At 42.7% G+C, this 16,580-nt stretch overlaps 1 protein-coding gene across 2 annotated transcripts in view; it reads left to right on the top strand.

Annotated features, from left to right (window-relative positions):
- roraa (RAR-related orphan receptor A, paralog a) overlaps positions 1–16,580 on the top strand; it is a 292,047-nt gene that overhangs the window by 258,832 nt on the left and 16,635 nt on the right. For both annotated transcript variants that reach the window (XM_012871474.3, XM_012871475.3), the window contains 2 exons: positions 13,253–13,338; positions 14,821–14,962. In XM_012871474.3, coding sequence (XP_012726928.1) covers positions 13,253–13,338; positions 14,821–14,962 — 228 coding nt within the window. The remainder of the gene's footprint in view (positions 1–13,252; positions 13,339–14,820; positions 14,963–16,580) is intronic.

Genomic DNA, 16,580 nt, shown 5'->3' with positions numbered 1-16,580 from the left:
TGCTTCATCCTTCTATTAAGATGAGAGAAACGGAGGCAGATGTAGACTTATATGGTGAGAAAACTGAACGAAAATTGACAACAAATCAACAAGCCTTCTCATAAAAACCTCTCTCCTGTAGTACCAGTATATGAGTAATCCACCACAGCAATCGTTGGCCTCTTAAGTGTACAAAACACACATAATGGCTATTCAATAAGCGGTGGTGTAGAGCAGGCTGTACTCTGGCTCACTGATTATACCTAATTATTTTCCAGTCAATAGAGAGTATAAATCCCTCCAACTCCACTTTCTGATGTGCATCACATACAGTCGCGTGTTCCGGGTCAGCTGCTCTTGACTGCCTCTCACTTACATGCAGTTTTTCCCCTATCAGCAGGTTGAGTTTCGACACTGATTCAAACAGATCCTCACTGCATGATTTTTAAAACAGCCAAATGCATATGACAGTGTGCAGATACTCCTGATACGTGTTTGATCAAATGAAGGCGACGGAGCGCTCTTACGCGTCACTTGGAATAGAAGAAGCAGTTAAACCTTTTTGAGGCGCACTGCTCGACAGGGGAAAAATAAAAAGCACGCTAACTTTTCTGTGCATCACTACACCTGCATGTTTTCAGAGTCCTTTTCGTAGGCTCTGGTTTCACTTCAGAACTCGGGGGGGGGGGGGGGGATAGTCATCCAAGTTTCTGAAAAGAGGTTTCTCCACAGCTCTGTGGTCCCTCTATTTTCCACAACCCAATAATTCTAACATCATTGGCTCCGAAGGATGTCGTTGTTTTCCTCCTTTTTCTGCTCAAGCAAAAAGCGCTGTAAATAAGGTTCTCAGTTCTCAGATTTGGCATTTTGGCACATTATCAACGTTAACTTATGGTTAAAACTGCTAAGCTGGAAGCGAATACTAGCAGTCTTTCAGTTTAGTTTGTTTAGTTTGTACTTTCTGGTACTGCATGGAGGTAGTGGGTGCATCCAGAACTTTGCATTCGTATTTTTGCTTAATGACCCCCTGCTGTTTTTTTTTTCTCCAAGTCATCACTCTTTAGAGAGCAACATCAAAGCCTTGTGACATGATAACTTCCTCTGGGATGTTCTAACCCCAAATTACACTATAGGCAGCATTCTTCTTTTTTTCCTAATGCCTATTTGCACGAGATAAGCATTATTTGGGGACTCCATGTAATAAATGAATTGCCCTCTTACATCTGCTTTTTATGTGGGACAACCGAAGCCTGAGATCTTGCTGAAATTTACGGATATCTCCCAGATATCTTAACGCGCTGCGTAATAGGAGTATTAGTATTGTAGGAGTAGCTAGTAGCAGTATAATTATTCTCTCTTTGTATTTTAATTTTTTGTTGCAGCCTTTTAGCTTTTGCTTACATGACAATGCTTCTAAGAATTGGGAAATTTGCCCTAAACAGTGCGCTTGACAGTTTGTGTGTGGATGCACATAAAGTAAAAGACACAAAGTGAAATGAGAAGTGTAGTGAAGCAGACACTCTTAGAATGCTCCTCTTCGGAGGCCCAGTGACACTGGTGATATGTAGAAAGGTCGGGTGCCTCTAGCTTCAGCTCTATCAAGCTCTGGATCTTTGAGCAGCAGGATTCAGTATCACAGCTAATGTAACAAGGCTCATTTGTCTCAATCACAAGTCCCTGGAAGTATCGGCTGGCCATTGATGTCATTCATCTTCCTTGTCCTTGCCTGCTCTTTTTCAGCTGATGAAAACCCAAGACCTTCAAGGTGAATGGCACCCTCGGTGCTCATCAGCCCCAGTGTTTGGGGGGGAAAAAATGTTACTTTTGAATAACAGTCTGACAAAAATAGACAAAAGATTTCAGACTTAATATGTCAGTACTTGTGCTGTGCAGTTCTTTTTTTATTATTATTATTATTATTATTTTAAAATTGACATCTAAAGTTTTTTTTTTTTTTTTTTTTTTTTTTTAGGAACACAACCACTTTTATCTTGTTCCCAACAAAAGCTGCTGTTTTTGTCCTCCGTCGGAGTCTGTACATGGCACCTGCAGCGGATAAAATTGGCCGGCTAGTCGGAGCAGATGTTCTTTTTTATTTATTTTTATTTTTTTTATCATCATTTAGTCATTTTGACTTTTTTTGAATCTTCACATAAACATATCAAAACTCCATACACAATAATGCAAACATGTTACAACAACATAAAATAAGCATATATTATTATGCAAAATTAAGAATAATCTTGCTTTGTGTTTAGTAGATCCATTAAATTCTGACATTTCTGTGCTGGATGTCTGCTCGGAGGGTTCTCTTCAACTTCTCAGGCTCTGACAGAAACACTGACTCATACCATTACTGTCTTTTGCAGCCTCTTCCCTCTTCGATGGAGCGAATCAAGATCATGATTGCTATCTGGCTCGTGCAGCCAGTCTGCATTGTCTGGAAACATGTTTTCCTAAGGAGACCACAGAGGGACAATTACTGTCAGCTGAACTATTCAGGCTGCTCTGCATGTGTGTTCTGGCTGCGTGCCTTTTATCCCACTGACCCTTCTCTTCCCTTCATCACATTATCTGCAGAGCGACCCAGTCGTGTTGCATTTATGTTGCTAAAACAGAGAGACTTGACTTGGACTCTGGTTTTGGGAATTGAGTCTCATTAATAATCTTTGTTATGTAATCAGGGGTGAATATAGACGGACAGGAACAGATCGTTTCAGTATGTGAATATTTGTCGCTCCCTCTGAATTACTGCAGTGAATAAAACTGGTTGGTTGAGCTGTAACGTAACGCACAGTACATACAACTAATGTGTGTAAGGTTTCTCCTTACACAAGATAATCTTCTAAGTTTGTTTTCAGTTGATGTTTCCATGTTTTCCATCTTTTTGTGACTGCCCAGTGTGTACAGACAGGGACAATACCACAGCCAACCAAAGGGTGGCGCCAAACATACAGCAGATAAAAAACGGATGATGTATTAGGTGATAAGCAAAAAAAACCCACCGCATAAGTTTTTAAGAAATAAAGTGAAAAGAGATCTGCTCTATTCTCCATTTGGATAATTTGTTCATCAAAAGGATTCTACTCTCCATTGATTTCCTGGTGAGATATCACTTTTCGTCTTCTTCTCGTCTAAGTGGTGTCCAGTCCGCTGCTTGATCGCTCTCTATGAGGCTGTAGTAAAAAAAAAAAAAAAAAAAAGCTGCATCTCTAAGTAAAACTCCGTGTTTCAACTGGGCCAGAAATAGTACAGATATTGGTTTGTATGTGTCGCCGCGATCTACGCAGTTCGTGTTCACAGATGCATGTTCTAGCTTTTAGCGACGGACCTCAGCTCAGACGGCTGTTGGGCATTATGGTGCAGTTAAAGGGTGTGTTTGATTTATTAACAAGGAACATTTGTTAACAGTGGGCTTTGAATGATTACAATTTGTTCACGTTAGCCGTAATTTAATGGTGACCACATGTTTCTTAAGCAAAACCCTCGATTAAATAACTATTTTATGTTAAGTCAAAACAAAGTAAATGGAATTTGCCACTGACAAAGTAGTATGCCTGGCTGTTCAGCTGTTGTCATTACGAATACGCTCCAAGTCCTTCAAAATAAAATGCATCCTGTTTGAGTTGTTCTGGAATTGAAAATTTCTATAGCTATGATTATTTTAAAAACTAACCATGTAGCCTTGTTTCTATCATTTCTTTATGCATGTTTTGAAATGTATTAGAAAAGTTTGATGGAAACGGCAGAATTTGAAATAACTTAACCCTCAATTCTGCAAAAAAGGTTTCTCCGCTCGCTGAAGGTGGTTTGTGGAGTTTGCGAAAAAATAATTAAAGTGCGAAACGGCAGATGGAAACACATTTGCCGAATAAGTTCTGACGTAGCAAACCTTGACCTCACATGACTGCTCAGCTGTTTCCGCTGTTGCCGTTTTCTCAACGTCTCCGTATTGCGGGTAACTTCGGCAATAAAAGTTTGCTCAAACATTGCATGGCAATGGGATGCAAACACGGCTTAGTTTACATGTTGAATTGAAAATTTTGAAAGAGATACAGATAAATGTTAACTGTTTGTGTTAAATTGCACTAAAGGATAATTATTTGAATTCTTTAACTACAGTAATTCTGTGTTTTAGGCAGACCAGCGAGCGTGCATCCGATGTGAGATTCTAATTTTAGGCTCGAGATTGTACCTAAGACATACATGTAAACATCTCTAGTAAGGACCATGCAAGCAGATCCTACAGATGTAGGGTTTCATTTCGGTGACTGAAACAGCAGAAAGATCATATTCACAAATCCACTGTAGAATCCAGGCTGAGTTGCAGAAATGCATACTAATACAGCAATTATAGGAGAAAGGAAGTTGTACAGTGTGGCAGCAGCAAATTCCCTGGTGCTCTGGAACAAGGCTCTTTGTTGTTATGTAAAGGTTTTTGTGTGTAATTGCTGTGGATGTTTTGAAGGATTCATTATTTATATATTCATGTGTTTTTTTTTTCTCTCTAAAGGAGTGTGCAAGGCAGCTCTCCCTGCAGAGAGAGTTGGGGGGTGCTTAACAAAGGCACTGTACCGCAATTGAGCCTTTAACCATTGCTCTCTCAGTTCAAGTGGCTAAAAAAAAAAATAAAAAGGGGAAAAAAAAGACGTTGCACAATCTTCACCTGACTCTTAGAATTCAACCAGCGGCGCCTGCAGCAGTCAATCAATCGGCCCTGTGTGAGTTCAGCCTCAGTGATTTTGAGTTTTGGTGCATCTCAAACAGGTAGACAAAGCAAAGTCCACTCCCATGCCAAATGTTTGAACCATCCTTGAAAGTGTTAAGGAATATTACGAAATGTCAACGCGTTAATGCTTGGGATCACAAATAACCATGTGAGGCTTTCTCCTGGGTGCAGACAGAAGGAGACTTGCGCTTTGGGCCCAATCAGCTGGATGAAACTTCACTTGTCGCTGTAGAGGACAGGTGGGGGGAAGGAAGGATGCAAACTGGGGAAGGTAAAGAGTGATGGGGAGAGATTCCAGCTCAGGTGGGGAAGGCAGGGGAGGGGAAGCGAGCGCTGCACACATGCTCCCCTTCATAGTGCTCGTCTGTTCAGTGTACCCGGGCTTTTGTCGTCTTCCCCCAGAGTGCAGCAGAGCAGACTCCCAGCCAGCAATCTCGTCAATCTTTGCCAAAACAACACATAAATTAGTGCCCAAATTGCCTCAACACCAGCGGAGGAGAAGACGCTAAGAGAGATGTCTTGCGCTTGCAGGTTGCAGGATACACGTTGAGCCTCTCCTGCGCGGATTGATAAAGGGTGTCAGAATCCTCCTCAATAAAACAGTCAAGTAAATGCAGGAGACATGAAGAGACAAGCACTGCTCTGTTGTACAGGCATCTGGAGTTGGGCAGTGTTGAAATATTAATAGGCCTCACACACAAACAAACACAGCGATGCACGCATGAGTTCATCCCAAAAGCAGCCCAGGGCAATGGTCCAGACCTGAGCTCCAGCAAAGTCGCTGCACTGCTATGAAAGGAATAATGTGGGGGGGGTGGGTGGGTAGGGGTAGCTTTAAAAGCCCATTTTCTGAAAACTGTAGCTGGTCTCTGGTGAAAAAGGATCACAGCTTAGACAGCTGAATGATTTGAGGGGGAATTAGCCAGACTCAGCTTGGAGACATCAAAATGTGTCAATTATGTCTTTGCTTTCTCTAATCCCCTTTGAGTGTTTTTCTTTTTTTTTTTTTGTGATGACTTCAGGATAGCTGTTAAAAGCTGCAATACAGAGGTTTCGCTCCGCAAGTATATCCCAGCACCTCGCTGCGAGCTCCCCTTGGTCTCACACGAGCCAGTTGGTGCAATTAGAACAGATCTCAGCTTAAATAACCCCCTGCCCCCCAAAAAAAAGAAAAGAAAAAGACAAAACAAGCACCTCATTTGTACAGGATGCTTTTCACGGCGTGAGTGTGTTTTTGCTGTTGACTTTCAAATAACCTTTTCATCTGAGGTACAAATGAGAAAAAAAAAGATCCAATTCCATCTCTTGTTAGGCTGCCGCCTCTCTACAGCTCTGTCTGACTCTTATGGGCATCTGTTTAAAAGGACGCTCTCTTTATTAACCCACAGCTGATCAACGCCGTCAGTCGGGATGTTAGTGCAGGAAACGAAATGTAACGGACGCACAGAATGATGGAGGAGCTTTGCAAAAACCCTAGTTGTTAACCCTCATTTGCAGGTTCGTCTCGTAAAGGCAACGTCCCCGCATCAGAAACGCCGCGGTAATTTCAAGCTATTTTAGAGCGAACCGTCTATAATCACAGTTTGTCCGTCGGTAGAAGAATTGTTAATCTGCTCATAATGTCATGCCCTGTCCACCTTACATAATGTCTGACATGAGCGCACTGGGTTGCGTCACTCTGTCATTGACAGCTGTCAGTGCAACGCGGCCAAAACTTACACACACTTCACACACACAGACGGGGGCAATGTGTTTCCTCCAACTGTTTTGCACGCTTTCTTTCTCAGTGATATATGCAAATGCACCAGTGGGAAAATCTGTTCTGTGTACATAAACAAATCAGCACTCGAAGCCTTGGTTTTAGACTTCATTCGTGGTGCTCATCTACTGTGAATCACAAGGCCATGAGAAACTGATTTAATGGTCCAATCGAGTAATGGGTTAAGCTCTCGGCATTATGACGGTGGCCTGGGCATGGGCCTGTAATGTGTGTGTGTGTGTGTGGGGGGGTGGAATAATCTTAATCCTTGAGCATTATGTCAGTTTTCCAGTGGTTCAGTGGGAACTGCGAGGAGATTTTGACTACGGATTTTGTTTGTGTCAGCCTATAGGGTTGTCACTTTTACCTTTTTATCAGCACAACTTAACGCATTACACAAAATGCACCCATGTAATGATGCATCCAGCTCACAAGTAAATATGATACATGTTTTTAGAAATGTTTTCTGGAAAAAAAACAATCCCATTTTTTTCCTCCCAAATTTGGCTTTAAATAATATAATCAGTGTAGAACATTTCAGTCCATCTATTCTGGTATTTATGCTGTTCTAATTCTAGGGTAGTCCTGACTCCTGATGCCCAAAAAAAAAGAAAAACAAACATTGGATAGGCTCTCTTTTGTGTTTTCACAAACAATTAAGGTTTCATTTATCTCAAATTATGTTTTAAATGAGGCTAGATGACATCAGCAAGTCATGTAAATGCTATACTATTGCTAAATTATAGAGATATTATAATTAATCAACATATTAACCAACAGAGCTTGAGCCTCTCACTCACTGAAAATATTATCTACTGTTGTGACATTAAGGGCTGTAAAAGTGAATCCAACAGGTCAAATGTAATTACTATCCATACCACATGAAATAAAATATCCTTCCCGATATTGCATAAGCCATCCTTTGTGATAGTCATATTGTACTCATTGATACTGCACTTATGGCTACAACATGATACATCATACAGCTCTAATGTTAAAAGAATTTCTGTTTTAATTAGGTTGCAAAACAATGAATGTCAAATGATCAAATCAAGCATCATTGTTTATTTTTCCTACGGAATACTAGAAATGCAGCTGGATTTTTAAAACGTTTTAACGGTTTAAAAGTGGTGGAGACTTGAGTGCTTACTGTCTCTGTTGATCACAACAGGGCAACAACTTATTAAAAAAAACTACCTTCTTTTTTATGTAAAAATAAGAGTCTCAAACAAGGGGTCTAGCTTGATGTGCGTTTGAGAGCTTTTGCTAGCAGCTTAGTAGGAGCCACATGCCGGCATTAACTAAAGGCGAGAAATGTGGTGAAGTTTTAGTATTGAGAGATCTCGTGCTAAGAGAATGATTTAGATTCCAGCACATTTTCTCAGAATTTTATAACATCACTTAAATTCTCCTTTACATTTATGAAGAAAGTTTGAGATCTGCTGATCTCCCTATTCTCTCTTTTTGTTAAGCTTTGCCCTGCCGGTACTAATTGCAACCGATTCCTCTTTCCAAATAGATTGTATTTTAGCTTTGACCGCTCATTAATATGTTATTTCATAGCAGGGGCAACGTCAAACTGTGTGAGAGAGTATGGCGTCATGTAGAGCAGGGTTTTATAATTGAATATCATAAAACCGTCAAGGCATTTGCATCTTAAAAACAGTTGAAATGTTTTTATTATCACATCCTTACCTTGAATCTGAGCTTTCCACAAAGCTGTCATTATTCCAAATACAGCATGTTCAATTACGTGCCCAGGTTAAAAACTCAAACAAAGCAACTTTGGTTTGCTTTGTTCAGATTTCTTGCTATCCAGTTAAAAAAAATTCTTTTTTTTTTTTTTTTTTGTCTAAATACATTTCAGCCATGTCTCGACGTGTTGTAAAAAATATTACCTTTTGAATATCTCCTTTTTAATATATGTTCTTCTCCTGACTTCATTGTAAATGCCTTATTGGTGATGAACACAGCTAACTTTGAGTTTTCTTCCCACTATAACTGCGTCCACACTGAAGATAGGAATCTGTTTAGTTATGCTGCATGTACTGATCAGAACCAGATCAAAGCTTTGAGTTTCCTTCCGGCCAATCACGTCGCAGGGCTGTCCAAATAGAGCAAGTGTGGTTTTTTTCTACCCATTTAATGCTTTTGATTAAACAAACTGACCGGTAGCAGACTCAATTTGTATTTGTTTGACTGTTAGCTGCATGCTGTTTTATGATGTACTGTACTCACACTGGCTCTGTCTAAAGGCTGTGAAGAAGACAGTGAAGGGCACTGGGTGAACATGCAATGGCCTCACTGGCCCTTTTGTACATGTGCACTGAGTGACGCGTCATCCCCTCGGAGGGCCTGCTAATGTTGTGAGTCAGTGTCCTTGAGCTGCTCAGCCACAGACAAAGAACAAGCCTCAACATTCTGCATGACCGTCTCCTCTCTCTGCAGAGCTCCTTATTCTCGACACCCGTGCCACGCTGCAAGGATGCCCGGCTTAGGTTGCTTCCCAGGCACCCGTGGCCATGTCTGGGCTCTGATTGTGCTGCGGTTGTGATTCAACACAATCTTGACATCTCAGCAGGTGTCTTTGAAGTGGCCTGCATGCAGAGAGGGCACTTCTCGTCGCTACAAGGAGTGGCAGCGCTGCCGGGATGGGCTGTAGCAATGGCCGCCTGTGCCTAGCTTTGATGTTGTAAACAGAGCGGGCAGGGAAGGCGACAGGCAGGGAGGCAGGCGGGCGCGGTGAATGGGATCAGCGGCACTGCTGCGGTCAGGCTCAAGCAAGCCAGCAGCCGCTTGATCCATGCCAGGAGACAGTTAACTCCACAATTTATGTCTATAGATACTGACTGCCCTATTGGGATACATGTAGAGCTTTTTGATGATGATCCTTATTGTCTAAATTTTTGCCTTTTTAACCAACGAAAGCATTAAGTGTACAGGAAGATTGTTTTTTTTTTTATTATTATTAGACTTTACCTTTGTATCAGCTGGTCCATAGACAAGCCCTTGTTACTGTTGAGTGCATCTAGCATCCGTGGGCTTGTGCAGCAGCAGCAGAGTAAAAGAGAGTAAACTGGTGAGACTGAATGCACTTGGATCGGTCCTGCAGGAGATGGGGCTTTGCTAAACTATGCTCGTGTAGATGCATAATCTGCCCAGCCTGGCACCCCCTGCGTCTGCACTCTCACTGTTTTCACCTTATGTGGCACAGCCTCTGTCAGGCCTGAGCGAGCGCCCAGCCAGCTCTGCTTCTTCAGGAGAGATGAAGGCATCTCACAGCTCTGCTGTGGGGGTGGGGGGGAGGCAGGCAGGCAGCACCCTAAGGCTGAAGCTATCACAGACTGGAGCTCCCAGCCAAAACCATGTGGGCTGTGGACGGGGTGGGAGGAAGCTCGGCTTAACTCGGGATGACAGCCGTAGAAACAGCCCTGCACTGCCACCTAATGGCCGGGGACTGTCACTGCAGTCTTTGGAGCCACAGAACCACAGCTAGTCATAATTACAGCACGCTTCAGTTGTTGTGAGTGCATGTCAGAACAAATTATGTAAGTAATGAGGCTGAAAATGCTAAAGGAGTTGAAACACACTGCACTGCTATTGCTCATGCGGTGAGAACACAAAAACAAACAATAAAGTGCACTCGTACAGAGATAGACCTAAATGAAATAACAAGCAACTGTGCACAGTAAGGAAAAGATTAATTATGAATTAACCCTCTCAGTAAGGTTGTCAGAGCCCGCCTCCTGCCTGGATTCTGCTCTAATCCGGGCCGACGAGGTGCAGGGCCCTCTATTGTATGGAAGAAGTGCAAATCGCAGGAGGTGTTGTCTGGAGGAGAATTAATTGTGCATGTTCCACCTCTCCCTTTTGTTCATTTTCCTAAAATCTAGGCTAATTCCAAGTAAACATGGCTGGTCTTGTTGACTCCAGCAGCGCTAGGAGTGATCCCCTGAATGAACAGAGTGCGACTCCCGGGTTGGTGGATTAGACGCTCTGTGTTAAGGGCCTCTCCTGGGCACGCCCGGGGTTAGAGGACATTATCCACATGACACAATGCAGGCTCCCAGGCAGCTGATTAAATGGGCAGGGATCTCTGGATTGAACTCCAACAAAAGTACTATTGATGTGATCAAACTGGAATAAAGAGGCGGCTTGTTAAGGTGTGCAGAAGATATTTTAAGCCTTTTGTCTTTAGACGGGACCTGAGGCATTATAGCCGACAGTTGGGCCTTGTTTGAGGGAGGAAGCTGATGTAACACTCTGAAAATGTGCCACCTCTTTTTAAGACGTATATCATGTATCAAGTCCTTTTTTGGCGAATGAATCAGATTCCTTATCTGAGCGCTGTAGAACAAAATGTTAGTGTCCGTTGCATTTGTGTGGGACATTGTTGACCAAAATTCTTCAGGGACAAGATATAGAAATATATTAATAAGACATATAGTCCACTAAAATAGGGAAGAACAAGTCGGAATAAAATTGAAGTATGCAAGTTTTTCTGCTCTACCTTAAGAAAAAGGAGAGGAGGGGGGTGGTTTTTAAGAAGAGACTTGAAAGTGTATATGTAGGAAAAAATCTACCTAATGGGTATGGGTGCCAAAAAGCTCAGTGATCCCTTTGTTGATGTTTTGTTTTCTTTCATTTGGGCCATTGGACATTTTAAGATTAAGTGGTCAGACCACCAACGGCTGTGTGGGTGTTAAGAGGATGAGATGGCTAAAAAACTAAAGATGCAGACAAAGTAAAATTAACGAGGCAGGTCAAATTGTTTACACACCTGCTAAAGATGTGTAAAAAACTTAAAGTAAATACTTATTTTAGTGCAGTAGCATAATATCATACCTAAACATTTAGAGAAATATATTTTAACTTCAATACATTTACTTTGTTAGGAAAAAATCCTTCATAGAACGGTGGCACAATTGTTGAAACAATTCAATATTGGATCCTCCTCTGCCCATTTTCTCAGGATCAAGGGTCTCCAGTCCTTAGGAGCCCCTGTCCTGCAGCTTTTAATTGCATCTCTGCTGCAACACACCTGAATCCAAGAGCTGAATAACCTCCTTAGCATGTCGCCCAGGAGATAGACATTGCAAAGTATCAATCCATTGTTCACACCAAGCTCACTTAAAGTTTTTGTTGCTGAAATAATTGATGTTGTTTTCCTCTGGCGAAGGCACTCTGTTCCAGTTTTGCCTAATTCATGTGTTTACGTTTGCCATATTAGGACAGGAAAAGTTTTTTTTTTTTTTCTTCATTTTTTCCTGGCATGTCACCCAAACAACCACGTGGCATGTAGATGACCTCTAATGGTTGTTGTGGAAACTTTGGGGAACCAAAAACTGCCGTTCTCTCAGTGACCAGACAGACATAGGTCCTCATCCTGCCTATTGGTCAGCGGATAAAAGAAATGGGTTTCTGTGTTGTCGGTATCTATATCTCTTGGAAACTGGAACCTTTAGATTACTGATTTAAAATCCTTTTAACTGGTCAACTTTATAAAGTGAGTGTATATTTAAAGAATTGTAAGTTTTCAGAGTGATTTTTTTTTTTTAACATCTTTAAGTGCCGAGGGTGCCCTAAATTGTGAGAGCACTTTCTGCCCTGGTTGGTAGTCTGCATCATCGGTTGAAAGCAAACAAAACATTACATCACGAGAGAACACCCTACACTGAGCTCTCCTCGGTTCACATCAGATAGCTGGCGCTGCAGTGCACCGATGGAGACGGCGCGCCTGAGGAGGGCTACGACAGAGATCTCTGGAGGGCGGGCGCACGTGTGTCTGTGTGTCGTGGGGGGTCGGAGGAAGGGAGCGACGTGGCATCGGCGGCTGCTGCGGTGATAAAGCTGAGATCAGAGGGCCGAGCTGGGAGTTCTGGGTGTCTGATGTCTGTGTGGTGCTGCAGGTCCGCTCCCGAAAGCGAGGGCCGACGATGGATGAGGCCCATCCTCTCTGGGCTTTTGTCCTGCGTCTCAGGCCTGTCAACGGCACAACGCCACAGCCAAACTAGAGTGTTTTTTTTTTTTTTTTTCTTCTGTAGCTCACACACACACACACACACACACACACACACACACACACACACACACACACACACACACACACACACACACACACACACACACACACACACACACACACACACACACACACACACACACACGCGCGCGCGCACACACACACACACACAGTGGGTGCTCCATCCAGCACAGCGGGCATGTTATGATTCTTTGTGGTTGCAGTGGATTTGCTCCTAGGGGGGTTTATGGTTTTGAAATTTTAGAGGCTGCATGAAGTCAGGTTTTCCAACAGGGAATAGACCTCCTCATATGGCTAAATGTGCTTTTGTCATTGCACAGGGTTTATTTTTGCTCTACTGTGGGATATTAGTGTTTTGTGGGCAGCCGGGCCATTTTTTTTTTTTTTTTTTTTTTTATTGCAAGTTGTGTTTTTGCTGCAAATTGATGCCATGTTTATACTGGCTGTTGTCGAGCACTTTTAAAATTGGATCCTTCCCTTAAGAAAAAATAAAAAAATAAATAAACAACTCGCGCGCGCGCACACATAAACACAGCTCTAAATATTCAGCTAATACTGCGTGGAAGTGAGGATTCAAAAGCCACTGGATGAGATGTTTTTTTAGAAGCACAGTGCTCTTTCATGTACCAACATGGATCCATGGTGAGAGGGTTGTACAGCAGCTTGTGACAGCAAAATGTTGATTCCCCCCCATCCCCCACCTTATTTATTTATTTCTTTCATTTCCTTTTCTTCTCTGCAGCTCAAATCGAAATAATTCCCTGCAAGATCTGTGGAGACAAATCATCAGGCATCCATTACGGCGTGATAACATGTGAAGGCTGTAAGGTAAGCATCAAGAGAAGCGAACCTGTTAGTGTGATGGGTTGTAAGCATGTGAAAGTGGGAGGGGGGGGGGGACACCAAGGAGGTTGAGAAAGTTGCTTGTTTGGAGGAAAGAAACATCCTCAAAATGTTGCTGGAGTTTTACAGCAATTGGGAGAGGGCGCGTGGTGTGTAAACACACAGAGCACGATCATTAAAGTGGTCAAGCACCACTGAGGACATCACAGAAAACCACAATTAGTAGGACATAGTCATTCCTCTGCCTTCCTCTGCCTTTCCCCTCCCAGGGACATGTCTCTTTTTGCTGCCCCCCCCCCCACCCCATTTTTTTTTTCTTCGCTTCTGCTGCTCTTCTTGAAATGGGATGATCAAAAGGAGAGTGCTTTGAATTATAGCAGATTGTTGGCTGTTTGCTACAGCGCGTTTCTTCCCATTGAAGCCACCTTTTGTACTGTTTCAAAAACACCAGCCATTCACGGCGAAGGAAAATTTGTGCAGCGTGTATTCCTGTCCCACCTCGTGCTCGTCACCAAGCTCATCATTAGCATTCCTCAACCAGCCTCCACCTTTTTGCAGTTTGCTCGTGTGTGTGTGCGCGCATGCATGTGTGTGTGTGTGTGTGTGTGTGTGTGTGTGTGTGTGTGCGGGACAAAAAAGAGGCTCCTTTCAGCTCTTCTTCCCAGCGCCCCTCTCGCTGCCTCTCTATCACACACACACACACACAGATCCGGGAAAGGATAAAACGCTAAAGAATAAACTGCTGAGATCTATCTTTAATGATTGCTAATTAGTCCAAAGGCAGAAAGGCCTTTCTTGGTACGTGCGAGTACAAAAGTTTGGACCATAAATCATTGCATTATTAAGGAGTGCTGCTTGTCACTGGCAGTTTTACTCCGTTTCCATAATGGCTTCCATTATAAAGCAACTTGGCAGCTGTCAGCTGTTTTCTTGTAATTAAACAGCCAATGAGCAGCTAATTAAGACATATGTGTGTGGAGCAGTAGAGTGGGGCATGTTAATGATGTGCTGGAATCAATTCATTAAGTCAAAGGGATGAGGAATCCAGTTGGTGTGCGTTTGCAATCCTTTAGCCTCGCACATGCCTGTGCTGCATTAATCAACTCTAATAACGCCACTGAAGAGAAATGCCAGCCCGCTGTTACCGTGCACTACCCAAAACATGCCGCCCTCGTGTTGTTGGTGGATATACAGCGCTCTTTAAATGCCAGCAAAGAAGTCAAGAAAATACCACCGCAGTAGTTTTTTGTTGCATTTCCATTTACAAGCAGTAAAATGAAAATATCACCACCGGGAGTACAGTACGTCCCCGCCAGGCTGCAATAAATCTTGTCAGCGCTGGAGCACAATGAAGACATAAAAACGATCCCCCCCCCCTTTCCGAGGTGCCAGAACGCGTTTTTGCGGCCACAGAGGCCCATTCAGCAAACCTAAGGCGTGTTTTCCGTGCCCCTCTTCCCCGTGCAGGGCTTCTTCAGGAGGAGTCAGCAGAGCAATGCAGCGTACTCCTGCCCCCGTCAGAAAAACTGCTTGATCGACCGCACCAGCCGCAACCGCTGCCAGCACTGCAGGCTGCAGAAGTGCCTGGCAGTGGGAATGTCACGAGATGGTAAGTCGTTTTTACGGGAGAGGATCGACAGGTGGGTGGGTGGGTGCAACAGGGAGGGGCGCCGACGGGTGAAGAGCTCAGGTTCAGACACCCGTCAGCGTAAGATTCTGCTCTGTTGAAGAGGATGAGGTTGTGGATTTTGTGAATGACCATGAGTTACTTACAGTATATATAAAATATATATTTATAGGTTTGCATTTCATCTTGTGATAAAACTGTACAGAGATTAAATCCCAGGTAAAGATTTGTAAAATGATTTTGAATAAATGTATTGTTTTTTAAAACAAAAATTTAATTTCATTATATTCATTAAGAAATCCCAAATTATATTTTGTGCCATAGGCAGCCAGCCCTGCTGTCAATATAGTACAGCACTTAGTCTTTTATTATATTTCATAAGCATACTGTAAAGTGGATCTCTGTCCTTCTTTGTTCAATCTCTCTATATTCAGCAAAGGTGTCTAACTCCAGTCCTCACAATACTTAGATGTATCCATGCTCTAACACAGCTTGCTCAAGAGGCCACACCATGTCAAATGTTACGCTGGACCCTACAAATGACCCGTTCATTCGATTTGCTGTTAGGTCAGGGAAATATCTAAAGCCCTTAAGGACTGACTTTCTACATCTCTGCTCTAGATTGTCCAGATTCCTCTCTTATGCTCTCTTCTATTCAGCTAGTTCTACAGGTTTTCTATATGATTTAGGTTGGTGGACTAAGGTTGCCACTGAAAAAGGTTCATTTTGTCTAGTAAAGTAATTCAGTATTGATATATACCTTTTGTTTTGACTTTATATGCTAGTAAAAGACCAAGGATGACCTACCATTAGTTTTCTGTCAAAAATAAGCACATTTTTATGTTAAACCCTCTGGTATTTCAAAAGAAAATCAGGATTCTATGCACTTTTATAAGGCTTCCAGGGCCTTACGGTCTGGTCTTACTTTCTTCTGAGGCCTTCTTCTTCTCATCATTTGCTTCTTGCGACTCTCAGACATTTTCAAAGAATACTGTGAGAGCAGTGGGGCTACAATGAACAGCTAACACCGAAGCTAACCGGACACATAAACACTAGAAGATGATCCTCCTGGAACTCGAAGGCGAAATAGATCGTCCACTATACCTTTAAAACAAAAGGGTTCTTAAGCACCTTTTCCATTGCAAGCCCCAGGATTTAAAGCCTTTGAAGTTTAATCAGTTTCCATTTGCTAGGGGGGACCATTTATGTAAATCAACCCAGTGATGTACGGGGCAGTTGTGAGGAAAACTGCAGTACAACTCCATTCCAGCAGGTGGCAGCAAGAAGATACCAGAGGTCTAACTGACAAAGGGAAAACGAAGCCTACCTGCACAGACGCTGCTGTCGCTGGTATTTGGTCTGGACATTCAACTGCTGGCTCCTTACCACTGACGAAATGTTGAGAGCACATATACATTTTTTTGGTCAGTTTCCACAGTAAAGTCCTCTCGCTTACAAGCTTGCATCCAATGTTGACATTTCTCTGCATTCCTTCGGGGTTCAGGAAAACGAATTGAAGAAAATTTCACACAGTCACAATTATCGTATTGTGAGTCACTCCAGCAAATGCCAACGCAGCAGCGTTTTGTTGTTACCATGT

The sequence above is a fragment of the Fundulus heteroclitus genome, chromosome 2 (assembly GCF_011125445.2).
Source record: "Fundulus heteroclitus isolate FHET01 chromosome 2, MU-UCD_Fhet_4.1, whole genome shotgun sequence".
Taxonomy (NCBI): Eukaryota; Metazoa; Chordata; class Actinopteri; order Cyprinodontiformes; family Fundulidae; genus Fundulus; species Fundulus heteroclitus.
Note: the sequence above shows the minus strand (reverse complement) of the source record. Positions and strands in the feature narration are given on the sequence as shown.